The 20,145-nt window shown below is 50.6% G+C and overlaps 2 protein-coding genes across 9 annotated transcripts in view; one reads left to right on the top strand and one right to left on the bottom strand.

Annotated features, from left to right (window-relative positions):
- Positions 1-20,145, bottom strand: part of DOCK6 (dedicator of cytokinesis 6) — a 1,219,180-nt gene that overhangs the window by 802,745 nt on the left and 396,290 nt on the right. The gene's annotated exons all lie outside the window — the stretch shown is intronic.
- Positions 9,899-20,145, top strand: part of ANGPTL8 (angiopoietin like 8) — a 68,805-nt gene continuing 58,558 nt past the window's right edge. Inside the window, exon 1 of one of the 3 annotated variants that reach the window (XM_069604237.1) lies at positions 9,899-10,295. In XM_069604237.1, coding sequence (XP_069460338.1) covers positions 9,966-10,295 — 330 coding nt within the window. In that variant the 5' untranslated portion in view covers positions 9,899-9,965. Of the gene's footprint in view, positions 10,296-10,480; positions 10,609-10,837; positions 10,929-20,145 lie in introns of those variants that run through there. The other 2 variants (XM_069604239.1, XM_069604238.1) reach the window with 2 other exon arrangements.

Raw genomic sequence — 20,145 nt, 5'->3', positions numbered from 1 at the left:
TCTGTGCTGATCCCCCGACTGTGGGGTGCGCCTTCTGTGCTGATCCCACGACTGTGGGGTGCGCACTCTGTGCTGATCCCACGACTGTGGGGTGCGTGTTGAATTCAGGGTCCGGCCATAAATGACTGACACTCCAGTGAACTGTTAACTTATTTACTTAAGTTCAGGTACATCAAATACTTTTCTTAGAGTCAGGTAAGTAAAAGGGGACATAGGACACCCACCAGCATCCTCTCTCAGGACTTACATCCTTGCAACTGAGAAACCTGGAACACACTCATAGATAAACATTCTAAGCCCTGCATTCCATTTCAAGACTCTAGTCACTTGCACATACTGATAATGTGCCTGTGGGAAAATGTAGAGTTAAAGAACCAAAACACATGTTTTGAAACTCATCCAACATCACACGTGTGTCAAAGCAAAAACTAAATAGTGCACCAACTTTTAAGCTTTAAAGTCCACCTGTGGAGAGAACATATTAATCTACTTACATGGAACAGCTAAACAATTTTTTTTTTAGCGTTAAACTCCCAAACATCCATTTCGCTAAATGCATCCCTGATAAAGGCCACAACTTATAACTGTGGCCAGCTTGCACTCCATTTTCAAAACGTACTGCTATGGCCTCTTGCACTCATGCTCAAAATTCCGATACTATAGACCTCTCATGACAGCTAATTCCTATCGTAACCTAACTTAACTAAAATGCCAATTGCATGCTGCCAAAACGTTTTATCTACACGTGAAATCGGCACTTTTAAACTTTAAAGTCACCTGTGGAAGAAAACTTGTTAGACACAACATTCCTACTAGCAATCATTGGCAATCATTGTACTGAATATACTGAACCGAGCAACCTCCAAGTGGCAGGCCAATACCACCAAACTTCAAAACAGGGAGCTAGCCCCCAACCAATGTCAACCCCAAAATCAACCAACATCAAACCCACAACACTCCACCAGAAATCCACTTGCATGAACTTGCATAAAGATTATATCAACTAGCCTAACACACCCACTGAGAATAAGTTCTAGTCACATTGGCACCACTGATAACACACCAAACTAGACACCATTACCTCACACAACTCGACCTCACTACATGAGAGAACACCAATTGTACCCTATCACACACCCACTGAGATTAAGTCTCAGTCACGTTGGCACCACTGGTACCACACAACCTTGACACCAATTTGTCAAACAGCTTGACTTAAACCATGAAGAGAGCACGTAAATTGCACCCTTTGATCCAACACAATGCTATGCTATCCACTCAGACTTGCACACTGAACCCCCACACCATTCTACTCCACAACACCCGGAACAACGAATTTAGTATAAACATGGTTAACAGTAAAACAAAAACGCCAGATTAGAGTCCATAGTTTAAACTTGCAGAGTTGATCTTGGAGTGTACCTGTGGACATAATTGTTAGGTTAGGATACATAGTCATGCATATCTACTTTGAACATTGGATCATGCACATGAAACAACAAACCAGCCAGACTCACACAAATGTCTGCACACATGTCTGACCACATATGCCAAATACAAAGGCACCACATAACCAGGAACTACCTAGTTCACCACAAAACTGTGTGCTACCACAGACAGCTACTCGGGGACCATGTCCCACCAAATTTGTGTCACAGCACAACTAAGGACCACTAGTACCCAACCTTAGACAGTACATGTCAGCCCCTGCAAAACTCACAAGTATGAGTCCCGCACCATGCTCTACACCACACACATACCAAAATGACGAATTGAGATTTAAAAATGGTTTAAAATAACAAACATCGCATCACGATACCATACTTTAAGCCTGCAGAGTCTTAATGTTAAGATCCTGTGGAGAAATGCATGGTTAAGTTACTCAAACACATGTTCTTTAGCAAATTTCACCCATATGGCAATAGCATGACTCACCAAACTTGAAGTGTGGCCCAACCACAATGAACACTAGAACCTTCCACCAGATAGTGATAAACCATACATACATCACCCTCCTGGTAGGTTACTTGAGGTTCCCAAAACAGACATCCAACCACCAATTAAGAAAACATTAATAGGCCTCATCATCACAGATATGCATTATTGGTTGTTAACTCCAAACATCAATGGTGCAACAACATTTCCATCAAAATAAAATTGTGCACCCCCTTTCCATGAAACGTATCCCTTGGCATCTTCCTTGACACTCCAGCCTCTGCCATTCCTAACCAATGGACCTCTTGACTTTCCACTGGCACTTTTAAGCAGCTCCCTTGGACCTCCTGTCCAATTACTTTTACTCTGCAGCGCCTCTTGACAGCCTCTTGCAGCGCTTCACTGCACACTGCAGCACATCATATAGGGGCTCACTTGCACTTACTAAAGTGCCTCTTCACTTCAGCAAAGCACTACACTTCAGCAAAGCACCTCTTCACATCTGCAGCGCCTCTTCACATTTGCAGAACCTCACTGTGCCATACAGCGCCTTGCTGCCTCTGCAGCACCCCTTATGCAGCGACTCTTCACAGCCTGTTGCAGCGCCTCACTGCCCTCGCAGCACCTCTTCACTGCACCTCACTGTGCCATACAGTGCCTTGCTGCCTCTGCAGCACCCCATATGCAGCGACTCTTCACTGCATCTTGCAGCGCCTCACTGCCCTTGCAGCATCACTTCACTGCCTCAAGCAGCACCGGTACACTGCCTCATGCAGCGCTCCTTCACTGCCCTCGCAGGACCTCTTCACTGCCTCATGCAGCACGTCTTCACTGCCTGTTGCAGCACCTCACTGCCCTCACAGCACCTCTTCACTGCACCTCACTGTGCCATACAGTGCCTTGCTGCCTCTGCAGCACCCTATATGCAGCGACTCTTCACTTCATCTTGCAGCGCCTCACTGCCCTTGCAGCATCACTTCACTGCACCTGTTCACTGCCTCATGAAGCACCTCAGCGCCTCTTCACAGCCTGTTGCCATACCTCACTGCCCTCGCAGCACCTCTTTACTGCCTCAAGCAGCGCTCCTTCACTACCTCATGCAGCACCTCACTGCCTCTGCAGCACCTCTTAACTGTCTGTTGCAGCACATCACTGCCTCTGCAGCACCTCATTGCACATAACAGTGCTCCACTGCCTCTGCAGCACCTCTTGACAGCCATGGCTGCTCTCTGATTCCAGTGCCTTCGCAGCGCCTCTGTCTGGGCCTTTTTTGCGCCTCTGCCTCTGTAGCACCTCTGTCTGGGCCGCAATTGCACTCACTGCGCCTGCAGCACCTCACAGCCTTCCATCGCTCTTACCTGAGAGAGGATCACTTCTCTTAGGGGGGCGGTGGGTGTCTCCCTTTGGTGCTGTCCCCCAGCACAGCCAGCTTCATCCTCGTCGCCAGTGTTGAATTCAGGGTCCGGCCATAAATGACTCTGACACTCCAGTGAACTGTTAACTTATTTACTTAAGTTCAGGTACATCAAATACATTTCTTAGAGTCAGGTAAGTAAAAGGGGACATAGGACACCCACCAGCATCCTCTCTTAGGGCTTACATCCTTGCAACTGAGAAACCTGGAACACACTCATAGATAAACATTCTGAGCCCTGCATTCCATTTCAAGACTCTAGTCACTTGCACAAGGTGCATGCAAAGTTAATCACAACAGTGCGCACTCTGTGCTGATCCCACGACTATGGGGTGCGCACTCTGTGCTGATCTCACGACTGTGGGGTGCGCACTCTGTGCTGATCCCACGACTGTGGGATGCGCACTCTGTGCTGATCCCACGACTGTAGGATGCGCACTCTGTGCTGATCCCACGACTGTGGGATGCGCACTCTGTGCTGATCCCACGACTGTAGGATGCGCACTCTGTGCTGATCCCACGACCGTAGGATGCGCACTCGGTGCTGATCCCACGACTGTAGGATGCGCACTCGGTGCTGATCCCACGACTGTAGGATGCGCACTCTGTGCTGATCCCACGACTGTAGGATGCGCACTCGGTGCTGATCCCACGACTGTAGGGTGCGCACCACGTGCTGTTAATGTGTAACCACAGACCGCACGCATAAATAAACTATCATATCATTGCCTGAATGGGGACATTGGAATTCATCACAATAACTAGAAGCCGAAGGGACAGAGGCGCAGTCATAAGAGCTACGTTTAAATAAAAGCCCTAGGAAGTGACGGGAATATTCGCAGTTACGTGGTGTGTCGAGGCAGGAGGGCCGCTTATCAGCTCATGATAAAGAGTGTGGAAATGCCCCATTCTCCCCACCAGTTTTGGCCAGCACCGCAGGGCACCGGGTGGGGGCAGCCAATGCAGGAATTAACACAACAGGGCTCCCCCTCCCCGCCACAGCCATAACTTCCATGCACACCCTGGGGGCAGCCACGCTGCCGGCAGCCCAAGGCTAGAAGAAAGAAGGGCAAGGTGTGGACAACACCTTGCCCTTCCTCCCAAGGAGGCGCCAAGCACCCAGGATGGGCGAGGCAGGAAGCAGGCAGGCAAACCTTCAGCCAGGCAGGCACCACAGGGTGCGAAGGCCGCCGGCCGCGGGGCTGACAACACAGCCCCCCACACAAAGGCACAACAAAGACCCAGGGCTTGCCCTGGCTCTAATATAAGGGGGTGGCTACAGCAGGAAGGCAGAGATCTGTGTGGGACTGTGCATGGGCACCCCAAGCTAAGAGTGCACTGCCTACGCAGAGCCTCCCTAAACTTTTTCCCAGAACCCTCCCACCCTAGAAAAAAGGAGAGAAGAAAGAAAAGAAGACAGGCCACCATACAGTGACCCCGCTGTCGTGGGACAGAGAAGGCGGCACGGGCCAGAGGGGGCAACCTCAGGACCAGGTACCCATTAGGGCATCATATTATGGTTACTGTCATTATGATTATATTTCTTATGACCATAATTGGGCAATCAAATTCCACGGCCTTTTATTGCCAACACTTTCCCAATGTTTCTATATTACTACATAGGGCAGGGGGCGTGGTTGGGGGTGGGTGGAGGAAGGAACCATAAGGTTTTCTCCCACCCAGAGGGAAGTGTTTGTGGTTATATTTCTGTCAGCATATGGATCCACTGGTTACCAGCAGCGCCATTCAGCAGTGGTAGAAGGATTGGAAGAGAGATGTCATGCTTTCCAGCAGCAAAAGCTGATAACATCTTACTTTGTAGAGGAAACATGTGCTCCAGTGGCATTGCGACCATTTCTAATCTAAGAAAGTTTTCTATAAAGGTTGCGCTGCAGTCTAAGAAATGCTATGTTTATGAAGGGGAAAAGTGTGCAGCTGAGGTTAGCGGAACATCAGAGGAGTCATTTTAAACTCCTTTTATTGACGTGCTAACCCAGTGCTGGTGGCAGGAGAACCCCTCCGTGTGGCTGCCCGGCATTCCCGATAGTTGCTAGGGCTGCCCTACATTTCTAGTGGTTGCTAGGGATGCCCTACATTTCGGGTGGTTGCTAGGGCTGCCCTACATTTCTAGTGGTTGCTAGGGCTGCCCTACATTCCTGGTGGTTGCTAGGGCTGCCTGGCATTCCAAATTGTTGCAGGGCTGCCCGGCATTCCTCATGCTTGCTCAGCTTTCCCTATGGTTGCAGGGCTTTCCGGCATTCCTCATGGTTGCTAGGGCTGTTGTCAAGCCGTAAATCAGGCTCACGCACATTCTTTCCCTGTCAGACTATGGTTCATTTAATTCTTTCCCTGTCAGACTATGGTTCATTTAAGCAATGTGTTGTTCCGCTTGGAAGAACACATTTCTATTTTTACATGGACCTCTGAATCATGCCCAGGGTAGCGCTATGGCACTACACATTGGGACTGCCTTTACATGTCACTAGAAAAGCTGGCCTAAAACTGAAGCCCTAGGCAATAATGCTCCAGACAGACAGGCTTACGCCCCCCAAGAAAAGCCAACTCCAACCTCTTGCTAGTACCCAGATTTAGGCTCACTAAATCCAGTGGGAGTAGTTTCCCTGTCAAAGCAGCACAACACTGGAACTCCCTTCCCCCTGCCTTAAGGGAAGATCTCCCCTACTTACAATTCAGACCCAATCTCATTCATTGGCTAAAGGAACAGGACGTCTGACCATACTGCGCCAGTTTCTCCGGGATCTACTGTATATATGCTCTGCTTTATTTATGCATCCCCTACAACTTTTATGTACCCTTGTTTTCGTTTCCGTTCTCCACGTTTGTTCCTGTATACAGCACTGTAACCTTGGCTGCACTGTATCTAATCCTGTCGATTCTGTAATTTAATCTTAACAGCCCTCATCATGCCTTCGCCCCCGAATACCCTTGGGTCTGGTGCGCAATATAAATAATAAAACAAACAAACAAATAAATAATGCTGTCCTGGATTACACAGCCAGTCACTGAGCTGGGGATATATTGTAGGCAGTTAAACTGTTAGCGGGCCACACAGTGTGTAAATAGCAGAGCCAGGATTAGAATGAAGAGCTAGATGTTGATGGGACTGCCCATACATTGCACAGCCCCAGTGGCAGAGCTGGGATTGTACCAGTTCATTAGGAGGTGATGAGCAAATCCTCATGTCACAGCCAGTGGAAAAGCTGGGATTAGACTAATGTTTTATGAGGTGTAGGAACTGTCCTCAGATCACTCCCTGCCAGTGGAAAAGATGGGATTAGACTAATGTTTTAGGAGGTGCAGGAACTGTCCTCAGATCACTCCCTGCCAGTGGAAAAGATGGGATTAGACTAATGGTTTAGGAGGTGCAGGAACTGTCCTCAGATCACTCCCTGCCAGTGGAAAAGCTGGGATTAGACTAATGTTTTAGGAGGTGCAGGAACTGTCCTCAGATCACTCCCTGCCAGTGGAAAAGATGGGATTAGACTAATGGTTTAGGAGGTGCAGGAACTGTCCTCAGATCACTCATTGCTAGTGGAAAAGCTGGGATTAGACTAATGGTTTAGGAGGTGCAGGAACTGTCCTCAGATCACTCCTTGCCAGTGGAATAGATGGGATTAGACTAATGGTTTAGGAGGTGCAGGAACTGTCCTCAGATCACTCCTTGCCAGTGGAATAGATGGGATTAGACTAATGGTTTAGGAGGTGCAGGAACTGTCCTCAGATCACTCATTGTGAGTGGAAAAACTGGGATTAGACTAATGTTTTAGGAGGTGTAGGAACTGTCCTCAGATCAGTCCCTGCCAGTGGAAAAGATGGGATTAGACTAATGTTTTAGGAGGTGCAGGAACTGTCCTCAGATCACTCATTGCTAGTGGAAAAACTGGGATTAGACTAATGTTTTAGGAGGTGTAGGAACTGTCCTCAGATCACTCCCTGCCAGTGGAAAAGATGGGATTAGACTAATGTTTTAGGAGGTGCAGGAACTGTCCTCAGATCACTCATTGTGAGTGGAAAAACTGGGATTAGACTAATGTTTTAGGAGGTGCAGGAACTGTCCTCAGATCACTCCCTGCCAGTGGAAAAGCTGGGATTAGACCAATGTTTTAGGAGGTGCAGGAACTGTCCCTCAGATCACTCCCTGCCAGTGGAAAGGCTGGGATTAGACTAATGTTTTAGGAGGTGCAGGAACTGTCCTCAGATCACTCATTGTGAGTGGAAAAGCTGGGATTAGACTAATGTTTTAGGAGGTGCAGGAACTGTCCTCAGATCACTCATTGTGAGTGGAAAAGCTGGGATTAGACTAATGTTTTAGGAGGTGCAGGAACTGTCCTCAGATCACTCCCTGCCAGTGGAAAAGCTGGGATTAGACCAATGTTTTAGGAGGTGCAGTAACTGTCCTCAGATCACTCCTTGCCAGTGGAAAAGCTGGGATTAGACTAATGTTTTAGGAGGTGCAGGAACTGTCCTCAGATCACTCATTGTGAGTGGAAAAGCTGGGATTAGACTAATGTTTTAGGAGGTGCAGGAACTGTCCTCAGATCACTCCCTGCCAGTGGAAAAACTGGGATTAGACTAATGTTTTAGGAGGTGCAGGAACTGTCCTCAGATCACTCATTGTGAGTGGAAAAGCTGGGATTAGACTAATGTTTTAGGAGGTGCAGGAACTGTCCTCATATCACTCCCTGCCAGTGGAAAAGATGGGATTAGACTAATGTTTTAGGAGGTGCAGGAACTGTCCTCAGATCACTCATTGTGAGTGGAAAAGCTGGGATTAGACTAATGTTTTAGGAGGTGCAGGAACTGTCCTCAGATCACTCCCTGCCAGTGGAAAAGCTGGGATTAGACCAATGTTTTAGGAGGTGCAGGAACTGTCCTCAGATCACTCCCTGCCAGTGGAAAAGCTGGGATTAGACTAATGTTTTCGGAGGTGCAGGAACTGTCCTCAGATCACTCATTGTGAGTGGAAAAGCTGGGATTAGACTAATGTTTTAGGAGGTGCAGGAACTGTCCTCAGATCACTCATTGTGAGTGGAAAAGCTGGGATTAGACTAATGTTTTAGGAGGTGCAGGAACTGTCCTCAGATCACTCATTGTGAGTGGAAAAGCTGGGATTAGACTAATGTTTTAGGAGGTGCAGGAACTGTCCTCAGATCACTCCCTGCCAGTGGAAAAGCTGGGATTAGACCAATGTTTTAGGAGGTGCAGTAACTGTCCTCAGATCACTCCTTGCCAGTGGAAAAGCTGGGATTAGACTAATGTTTTAGGAGGTGCAGGAACTGTCCTCAGATCACTCATTGTGAGTGGAAAAGCTGGGATTAGACTAATGTTTTAGGAGGTGCAGGAACTGTCCTCAGATCACTCCCTGCCAGTGGAAAAACTGGGATTAGACTAATGTTTTAGGAGGTGCAGGAACTGTCCTCAGATCACTCATTGTGAGTGGAAAAGCTGGGATTAGACTAATGTTTTAGGAGGTGCAGGAACTGTCCTCAGATCACTCCCTGCCAGTGGAAAAACTGGGATTAGACCAATGTTTTAGGAGGTGCAGGAACTGTCCTCAGATCACTCCTTGCCAGTGGAAAAGCTGGGATTAGATGGATTCACTAGGAGGTGATGCGAGAGTCCTCAGATCACTCCTTGCCAGTGGAAAAGCTGGGATTAGATGGATTCACTAGGAGGTGATGCGAGAGTCCTCAGATCACTCCTTGCCATTGGCAACGCTTGGATTGGGTGGATTCACTAGGAGGTGATGCGAGAGTCCTCAGATCACTCCTTGCCATTGGCAACGCTTGGATTGGGTGGATGCACTTGGAGGTGCCGGGACCGTCCTGGGTCATCACTGCAGTGGTAACACTGGGATTATACTGATGCATTACAAGGTGATGGCAGTAACTCAGATCACACAGCCTGTTGCTCGCAAAGCAGGCATAATATGGCTAAAGCATTACCTGGTGAAGGAACTTTCTGTACAACAAATCACAGATTGCCAACAATATCTCTTCACATACACACTGCATCCTCCATGCCACTTGCAGAAAGCCCTTCCAAACACACCTGTTTTCCCCACACACTACCCTACCCTCCTCTACTGCTATCACTTGTCTGTCCTAATCTTCCTGTCCTTTCCTGAAAACATTCCGTAACTTCCTTGCTCCAACTCCCACCTTTTCAAACTATGAACCATGAAAGGCGCTGCGAGGCCCTCTGGGTAGGGCCGGCGCTACACACACATTCAAATGAAATAAATTGAGCCCGCAGCAGCGCAAGAGCTTTCTGGTCTGGGTCTCGTAAAGCAAACAGAATATGCGCATACTAGAAGGGCATTTTAGGGGCACCGCTATGCTGGCATATCCTGCCAGAGACACTATGCTTTGCTCTCACAGGAGGCAATGAAATGGCATGTGCCCACTTTTGGAAAGTCTGGGGAAGAAAAAAAAAAAAAGGACGCAGAGAATTGGAACAGGGCCAAGAAAATCTGCTGATAAAAGGGAGGTGACTGGGCTCGTTGCACCCTCTGCCCCGGCTCTTTCCGAAAGGCGCCAGTGCTGCTTGCCCGGGTCCCGCCATCTGCTGCAGAAGCCCAGGGACTGGCAGAAGGATGCAGCTGCTGCTCTTGCATTGCCTCGCCTGGGCGTGTGCTGCCAGGCCGGTGCAGCAGCTCATGGACAACGCCGAAGCGACTCCAACGCCGACGCCAGCATCCGTGATGCCACAGCCAGCTCTCCAAGAGGAAGTCGACCTCCTGGTGTACGGCGTGCTGCAGCTCAGCCAGGCCATGCACGACACCTTCCGCGGCACAGAGCGCAGGCTCCAGAGGGTGCACAGCAGCCTGGGCACTTACAACCTGACCCTCGGGATGCTGGGCCGCGGGACACAGCAGGTGGGGCTCCTGGGCAAGCAGCTGAAAGGGTCCATCCTGGAGCTACAGGTAAGCGCTGCACCCAGCACTGAGCGCAGGCTGCAGAGGGTGCACAGCAGCCTGGGGGGGGGGGGGGGGCACTTACAACCTGACCCTCGGGATACTGGGCCGCGAGACGCAGCAGCTCTGGCTCCTGGGCAAGCAGCTGAAGGGGTCCATCCTGGAGCTACAGGTAAGCGCTGCACCCAGCACTGAGCGCAGGCTGCAGAGGGTGCACAGCAGCCTGGGCACTTACAACCTGACCCTCGGGATGCTGGGCCGCGAGACGCAGCAGCTCTGGCTCCTGGGCAAGCAGCTGAAAGGGTCCATCCTGGAGCTACAGGTATGCGCTGCACCCAGCACTGAGCGCAGGCTGCAGAGGGTGCACAGCAGCGGGGGGGGGGGGGGGGGGCACTTACAACCTGACCCTCGGGATGCTGGGCCGCGAGACGCAGCAGCTCTGGCTCCTGGGCAAGCAGCTGAAGGGGTCCATCCTGGAGCTACAGGTAAGCGCTGCACCCAGCACTGAGCGCAGGCTGCAGAGGGTGCACAGCAGCCGGGGGGGGGGGCACTTACAATCTGACTCTCGGGATGTTGGGCCGCGAGACACAGCAGGTGGGGCTCCTGGTCAAACAGCTGAAAGGGTCCATCCTGGAGCTACAGGTAAGCGCTGCATCCAGCACTGCAGCATCCCAGGGTAACCATCAATGAACACCTATTACACAACCACTAAGGGTCAGAAGAAACGGGAAGGTGTGCAGCATGCCAGCGAAGCCCTAAGCTCGGGGGGAGGAGTGGCAGCTCCCCGTGTAACTGGAGGGATGGCTATGTTGGTTGAGGCCTGCCACGGTTGGCCTGTGGATACTTGAGGCTGGCTCTGCTCCCAAGCAAACCCTAGCGGTACCCCAAAGAATGTGCACATGCAGGAACATAGGAACAACAATGTCTGGGGGGCACCTGGAACAGCCACGACCAGGAACGCCAACAACCCGGGGACACCCAGAACCTCCACTTCTGGGGACAACCAAGAGCCAGCGAACTCCAAGAAAACCGGGAGCAGGGACAACCAGGAGTGGGCACACCCAGGAGAAGGCACAACCAGGAGTGGGCACAACCAGGAGTGGGCTTACCCAGGAGTGGGCACACCCAGGAGAAGGCACAACCAGGGACAACCAGGAGTGGGCACACACACCCAGGGACAACCAGGAGTAGGCGCACCCAGGAGGCGGCACAACCAGGGAGAACCAGGAGTGGGCTCACCCAGGGACAACCAGGAGGCGGCACAACCAGGAGGCGGCACAACCAGGAGTGGGCACACCCAGGGACAACCAGGAGTGGGCACACCCAGGAGAAAGCACAACCAGGAGGCGGCACAACCAGGGACAACCAGGAGTGGGCACACCCAGGAGAAGGCACAACCAGGGACAACCATGAGTGGGCACACCCAGGAGAAAGCACAACCAGGAGTAGGCACACCCAGGGGCAACCAGGAGTGGGCACAACCAGGAGACGGCACAACCAGGAGTGGGCACACCCAGAGACAACCAGGAGTGGGCACACCCAGGAGAAGGCACAACCAGGAGTGGGCACAACTAGGGACAACCAGGAGTGGGCACACCCAGGAGAAGGCACAACCAGGAGGTGGCACAACCAGGGGCAACCAGGAGTGGGCACAACCAGGGACAACCAGGAGTGGGCACAACCAGGGACAACCAGGAGGAGGCACAACCAGGAGGCAGCACACCCAGGGACAACCGGGAGCAGGCCCAACCAGGAGAAGGCACACCCAGGGACAACCAGGAGGACGCACAACCGGGAGCAGGCACAACCAGGAGGCAGCACAACCAGGGACAACCAGGAGGGGGCACACCCAGGGACAACCAGGAGGGGGTACCCCGGAGTGGGCAGGGTGGAGGGGGTTGGGTGGGCAACCATGAAACTGCACACCCAGGGACAGAGGTGGCACAAACAAGGAGAACAAGTAGTGGGCACATCCAAGGACAACCAGTCAGGGCACACCTGGGGGAACAACCAGGAGGGATCACACCCGTGGGTGGTGAGGGTGTAAGGGTTTGGGGAGGACCCAGACGACAACCAGGTAAATACATAGCCAGAGACAAGCAGGAGGTAGCACACCCAGGGACACCCAGGAGGGGGGCCATACGGGGACACCCAGGAGGCCGCCCCATCCCGAAGACAACCAGGAGGCGGCACACCCAGGGACAACCAGGAGTGGGCACACCCAGGAGAAGGCACAACCTGGAGGAGGCACATCCGGGGACAACCTGGAGGAGGCGGCGCAGACAATCAGGAGTAGGCGCATCCGGAAAGAGCACATCCGGGGACAACCAGGAGGGGGAACAACCATGGGGACAACTAGGAGGGGGAACGCCCGCGGGGGCAACTAGGCGGGGGAACACCCAAGGGGAGAACCAGGAGGTGGGGGAACACTCAAGGGGACAACCAGGAGGGGGCACACCCGTGGGTAGGGGGTGAGGCACAACCAGGCATGGGCACACCCGGGGACAACTAGGAAAAGGCAAAGCCAGGGTCAACCAGGAAAAAGGCACCCAGGGACAAGCAGGTGGTGTCACACCTGGGAACAAGCAGAAAAAGACATACGGGAACTAGAAGGCGGCACATCCAGGGGCAACCAGGAGGAGGCACGCCTGGACACAACTAGGCAGAGGCACATGTGGGGACAACCATGAGGCAGCACATGCAGGACAAGCAGGGGCAGGAAGAAACCCGGGGACAACCAGGGGTAGGCACATGCTGGGGGCGTCAGGAGCAGGCACATTCAGAAATACCAGCAACAGCCATGTCCATGGAAACAAAAATAATCTGCAGTCACTCAACCTGCTCAGTACTGAGAACAAAGAAACATGTATGTGTTCACATTTTAGACAGGGCAAAGGTGAGGGCATGTTCTGCAGCCTGACTCAGCTAAAAGGTCTGTGGCTGAGACTATCACGACCCTGCCATGCTGCAGGCAGGCCAGGCATTGCATCACTCCGGCACTTAGACACATTTTGCAATGGGAGAATGTCCTCTGACCTCCGTTTAATCGGACTGCAGGGCAGACGGGGTCAGCGACTAGGCAGAGGAATGGTGGCCAGTCAGAGTCAGAGTCTGCGGAACAGCCCACATTGGGGACAGCAGACAGCGAGGGATCACAAAACTACGACACTAGAATAAGCCTAAAGGATTTTCTTTAAAAAAAAAGCAAAACATTAAGACTGTTGCACGGAGGTTATACAAAAAAATGTTTTTAAAAAAAAGACTGTTGCATGGAAACTGGTTCAGGATGGCTGGAACTAAGATTCTTGGGAGACTTTGGGCCTCAAGACAAGTTTGGTGGTATCGCAGTGGAAAATACACAGAGATACCACCAAATGTCATCACCGTTACCGCCAATTGGTCCGGCGGTATTACTGCTGGATTACAAGTGGTGGTATGGCAGTGTTAGTCTGGACTCCATTGGGATTTCGGTGGTAATACCGCCTAAATGAGCACATGTTGGTGCTAAAGCAGCAGAATTACCTCCAGAATTTTGCTGGAGGTTTTTCCGCCATCCCACTGCCAAACTCGTAGTTGGGTGGGCCGGTACAGCAGCAGTAATGGTAACAGTGTAACCGCCGCATTTGCACTGCACCACCCAACTTCTAATGAGGCCCTTAGTCCTTTAGCTCAGTATTATAAATGAAGGACAGTACATAAAAGCATTCAGAAAGTTTCCAACGGGAAGGGATCTTGTTTAGGTCGTTCTAGCATTCAGTCTTCATCACTTCGTCCACAAGGCCTCGGAGTCACTCTCAGGATTTAGGGCTGGCTCCCTTTGCCAAGGGTTGCAAAAGTCCTCCCCTCCACTGGGGCTCTCAGTCTCTCTGTTGCCTAGTCCCCTTTTCCTGCACAGGGATATAGTGCCCTGCTCAATGTGCCAGGGATATAGCCCCTCTCTGTCTCCCTCTCTCTGCTGTAGCACACCCCTCTTCTGAATCCTAGGGTCTCTCCTTTTCAGTTGCACATCGTCTCTTCTTGGGTCGCTTGCTACTTCTCACCCCTCCCTTCTCTTGGGTTAGGGTTCTCTTTATTTTGGTCTCTCTTCTGGGCTTTAAGGGCTCCTCTGCCCTCACTGGATCATATCCCCACTTCTGGGGTCTAGCAGAGCTCTTCTACCCCTCACTGGAGAGCACACCCCCTCTTCTGGGGTGGACAGTATCTTCTCTCTATCACTGGAGCACACCCTTCTTCTGGGCTCACAGGGCTCCCCTGCTCTGGCGATTTCCTGCATCCACATAAAACTCCTCTCCTCAGTTCCCAGCCCAAAAGATACATGCTGTGTTTCTTAGCCTCCGTTTTAAAACCCTCCCCATTCTTCCACTGACTTAGACCAAACTCTGAACTGACTGGTGAATTGGCTTCCTATTCTAAGCCAGGTGAAGGACAGCTTTCAAAGGGGGGCTGCATCTTGGATTTCTTTCAGTTGATGTCCAAGGCTTTCTCCCTGAATCAAAGTTGCTTTTGTGCATTTCTAGTGGTTAAAGGTACATTCCAAGGGACAGTAAAAACTCTACTAAGTTCCCACCTGTATAAAAATCGTTTTCCCTTTGGGAAGTGTTCTTAAATGCTGCAGGGGAGAAAACCATTCTTATTTGCAAGCGCTGCTGTTGGTGGAGGAGGGACAAGTTAGGTTTTTCCTTTAAGATCCACAACTGTTGACTAAGGGATCTCTCTAAATGTCCTAGTGTTTCCCCATAGCGTCTTTCACAGAACCCCTGGAAGACACTCCAGACACTGCTCCTGGTTTTGGATCTCTGAATCTGATGCATCTTGGACGCTGAAGTCAGAAGACCCTGTGTCTTTGGGTCCTTGCAGTTGCCCTCTCAGGTGGTTTGGGAATAGTCCCGGTCTGGTCCTGTCAGTCCTCCTCTCAGGCGGGCTCGGGAGTGGATGCGATGTAGGCACGGTGACTGACTGTCACTGTGGGTCACCGGGTCTTGCAGTCTGGGGGTTAGTGGTGAGGGGATTCAGAGAGTGTGGGGCCAGAAACGCTAGAGATTCCTAGGGTTACAGAGAGTGGGGATCATGACATCAAGTTCAGCTGTTCTGGGGATGTGGCGGAGTCGGTATCCCCCGCCAGTCAGAGGTGTTAGGGGCCAGTCAACTCTGAAGATTAACCAATGTGAGAGTCTGGGCATGTGAGCATCAGAGAGGCTAATGGGGTTATTCAGACATTGGGAGCAGCGGTCAGAGTGCGGAGAGGAAGCATTGCCTTTAAGGGGATTGGCACAGTCTTCATCACATCGCCCTTCAGCCACAAGCGAGGAGTTCAGAAGAGGGGTGAACCCCTCCATCTTTGAAGGCATTGAATATCAAACGACCAACTGTGCGGATTATGTGACAAAATACACACGGGTTCCCGAAATTAAATAAATGTAATCTCATTTTGTCAGTTTAGCAAAGGGTTGAATAAGAGAAAGCTTTGATGTTGGATTATGTATGGCCAAGAATAAAAACGGATCGCTGGCAGTCTCAAATGGTGATTCTTTAAATAATGGAGTAAGGTTGGAGAGCACGGTTTTATAAAGTTACACCTAGTTTTCTAGGTAAGAGAAATTCCCTTGGAACATGAGTGCAATTCCTTCCTGTATCCGGACCTCCTGTGCTTCCCAGTGGAGTATTACCCACGCATCCCAGGGCGCTGGAACTTTAGTTTGCATGGGCTACTTTGGTGGCCCTTCTGGTGACCCTTGCAGAGGGACCCGTATGATGCCACACAGCGTCCGTGGGAGGATTTTCTTACCCAGAAACTGTGTCTTAGTTACAAGCTGGTGGCAGCTTTATCTGTTTTAGTAAGTCCCCCCCCTACAAGACACTGCTTCTTTTGGAAATCGAGTAAAACACCCAGGGGGGGCGGAGGGGGGGTTTGGGGGGGTTGATCAGGGGGGAGGGAGGACTTTGGCAACTTACTCTGCAGTCACAGTCTTGAAAGGGTTTGCTTTAGGCGGGTACCTAGTGGCACGGTCAACTACCACCAGTATAAATCCGTTTCCTTGCGCAGTAACCGGGTAAAGGGGACCAGCACTACAGGGACAGGCGCCAGAGAGGTCTGGATTTATGGAGCCTTTTTGCCAGAAATGTTGGAAGTAGCGCCGCCTCTGCAGATGCCTTCCACTGGGACGAATGTGGGCCAGTGGAAATAGGAGCCCTTTCTTTTGTCTTCTTTAGCGCAAAGTGCCCTGCCACGAGCAGCTTATGGGCCAGCTGCACTGGGGGGGTGCTTCACTGGCTGGGGCATCATCGCCCTCATATGTATTCCAATAGTAGAGTCACTCCATTATACACATCCACCCTCCCAGTAAATCCTCGACTTCCCAGGGGTTGCTCAGGACTTGGGAGGTGGGACACGCCCTCGGACCTTTCCTGAATTCTGCCATATCACGCCCACCTTCTGCAAGTACACCCTGCAGGTTTCAAGGTGGTCTCTGGGTTCAGATCTTCAAGGCTTGCAAGAATCTTCCACTTCCTCGCTACCAAGAGTAGAGGTTGGGATCGGTTCACACACCGCAGGTCCTCTTTCAGGTGCTGCAGAGATAGAAGACTTCTTCCCTTGCTTGGCCTTGGGCATGGGCTGTGTATTGGGCCTAGTCCTGGTGGAGACCTTGCCCTTGGAGGACCAGCTGCGTCAGAAACTAGAGCCAATGTGTTAAGCTACTGTCCCAGTAAGACCCATGCCAGGTAAGGTTCCAGCCATGCCATCTACTGGTAGAGTCACAGGTAAGATTGAGAACATTCTGAAAGGACAATCAGCACATTTAGCAGGCCTCTTAGGAGTGTTAGCATACCTCTGGGTTGTGTTAAACAGTGGACATTGATCGACAAATAGACCGGACAAGGGAATCAAATCAAGGGTTTTACTAAAGGATTGTGCACAGGTTTAGTCTAAATAAAGAAATGGTTGTCCGGATGGTTCTTCTCTATCCTGGGTGGGGTCTTGCTGTAGGGAAATGTATCTAAAGTGCCAAAGTTCTGACAGTGCTCCATACCTCCAGGGCTGGATGTCCCCCGTTAGATCCAACTATTACTTGTGAGTTCCCAGTCCTGGGTTTTAAGGGTTTCCTGCACCTTTTTTTGCAACGTTCTTGGGGTCTCTTCTCGTTTCAGTCTCGAGTTTAAGTATTCGCACACCGTTTCCCAGCGTTCTCACGTAATGCTGCACTTGGATTCTATTGATAGGTAGGTGAGAGGCCAGCCTCCTAAAATGGATTGGAGCCAGAGGATGAGAGAAGGCTGGCCTAACACAGGGACAAGGTTCTCACCAGATTCCCCCCTTCCTCCCTCCCTGCTAGGTTCTGGCTCCTCCCGCTGCTCTAAACCCTTTCACTTCCCCAGCATTTCACCTCGTTTCGCTCCCGCAAACTTTAGCCTTCTTTAGCTATCTTTCTAGAGGTAGCTCTCTTCATCTTCTCACCTACTACTTTCTCGTCTCCTAAATTACCCTCTACACTTCCCTGTTGTACCTCCCACCCTTGTCCTTCACTAGTCTTCCTTTCCATAGCTTCACTTCCTTCTTCCTGAAATTTATCTAAAATGTCCACCTTACTTCCTTCTGATAACAATTCTTTCCTTTCCCAGATGTTTCTCCACTCCTTCACGTCATTCAACACGTCCTCTACCAACACTGTTTATTTTTCCTCTATTTCCTATCCTTTCCTTGCACAGCTATCATCTCTATCTTCTCGTACCAGCCGTCGCTTCCCCACCATTTTTACCCCCTTGGGCACCTCTCCTAGCACAATTCCAGCTTTCTAATTGCCTGCTATCACCCTCTCTTCCTTCACCACTTTGCATACCGTCTACCCTCCACTCCGCTGCTACTTCCTTCTCCAGTCCCCCTGGGCCAATCTCTTCCCAAACCCCTTGACATATTCCTCCCCAGCCTTTTGGGTCCTCCGCCTTCCAGCCCTCTGAGTCTCTTGAACCCTCACCTAACATGGGTGGCACAATAGAGAGACTACCACAACATCAGTTCAGAAAAGAACCAACGCAGAGGGAATTCCAGAAGATAGTGCACAATCCAATACAAGCTTTAAAGGGTGGAATTTAGCAAGCATTTCCACAATCTAGCATAATGGAAGTCCAATCCAATCCAAAGAACAATGCTAAAAGTCAGTTACCTGTAGATCGAGGAGCAGGAAAACCAAACACTAAAACGGCAAAGAAGAAATCTAAAGAAGGTCGTAAACTAACTAGAAGAACCGGCAGCAGAACAAGCAACAGCAAAGACAGAAGAGCGACTCACGTGCAGAACGCCAAACGTTGAGAAGCACTTCCGTGTTGTGCTTGGGCAGTTTTAGCATGGGCAAGATGTCTGTCATTGGTCACGTGGATCATGTGATCTGTATCACTGCAGGGCTCGGGAATGCTAGGAGACGTCGTGCTGCGGGGGTCTTGTATCAATCCAATGTCACTGAGGACACCAGGGGAGATGGGAAGCCCTTGCGTGTACCGGTAAGTGCCTTCTCCATGTAACAGAAGGCTCCAGCTCCTTACCCAGCACCGAAGCAGCGCTTCCTCCTACTGCCGTCACCACTAACAGTGTTCGGGTGGTGGAGTACGCCAAGAGGAATCCTCTGCACCTGCAAACCCTAAACATCGGACTTCAGAAAGAACAGTGAGAGCAGATGCTCCTCAACATCCCTATTTTACAGAGGGTGGCTGTTTGGCTAAATTTGGGATTTGAGGGTCTGGTTTGCTTACTGTTTTGACGCCCCCCGTTTCCCATTCATTTCTATTGGCATAACATTCTAAACCTGCAGCTACCTGTGCCTGGGTTTTGCTGGTGGGATCTGAGCATGTGCATCCTGTCTATAATCCTCCTGGACGACTGGGATAGGTACCTGCGTTTACCCGCACTGGTACTCCTAAATCTGTATCGTATGAATTTCCACTATACAAACTGCATACTATTAAACTGAGCAGTGCTTAACTGTATGGGAGAACTCTGATCAACTCTTAAAGTACTTCAAACCAAAGTGCCTGGAGATTTTTAGGATAGGGAATTACTTCATTTAGTTATAAGGTATAAGGTATATTGACCAACCTCCATTTATCCACCCCACTTTAGCTACAGTAGCAGTATTGGCTTTTAAATGTGGCCCACGCGTACCCAAATTGAGTACACAAGTGAGATTGAATATAAGTGTATATTATTTAAACTTGCATGTGAATTGTCTTAGATTAATGCAAGAGTGTGTGCAATGAAAATATATATTTTTGTTATTTCCCAGTGTGGAGAATCCATTGCTTATCAGCCTCTACATTTATCAACTGTACCTTAAACCAAGCCTCCTCCCTCTTCAGTGTCAGCCTGAATGCTAAGCCTTTGGTTCTCCAAACTATTTCCCGGTTCCTCTTAATGCTAATCCTAGGGTCTGGATGGAGTGTGAGAAACACCCACAAGAAGTACGGGGACGTAGGTGGAATTTCCAACCAACACAACAAGGAAAGTATCTCCTAACAGTGTCCGGGTGGTGGAGTACACCAATTCCAGTGAAAGGGTTCTAAACTAAGAGACCATTACGTCCTTAGTCCAACATTCAATCCTTAATCTAATCCACGCCACACATCAGTAAGCATCCTCCAAAGCAGTCGCAGGGTGTATAAATTGCACCAGCACCCTTCTTTACATGGACTGGGCAGATAATCTAGAAGATGAGCCGCCCTATGGGAATTTGTAGCCGTATGATACACTCCAAATGGGGCATGATCGCACAGTTTCCCAATGTATGTCCATGAACTCTTATTAGGGTACGAATGTACAGTGCCCCCACACCCCTCATTGCCCTGGGGATCTCATTGGGAAAGATTGCCCCAA

This window comes from Ambystoma mexicanum, chromosome 3q (genome assembly GCF_040938575.1).
Source record: "Ambystoma mexicanum isolate Mex_15411 chromosome 3q, UKY_AmexF1_1, whole genome shotgun sequence".
NCBI lineage: Eukaryota > Metazoa > Chordata > Amphibia > Caudata > Ambystomatidae > Ambystoma > Ambystoma mexicanum.
The sequence above is the reverse complement of the archived record's forward strand: the minus strand, read 5'-3'. Positions and strand labels throughout refer to the sequence as shown.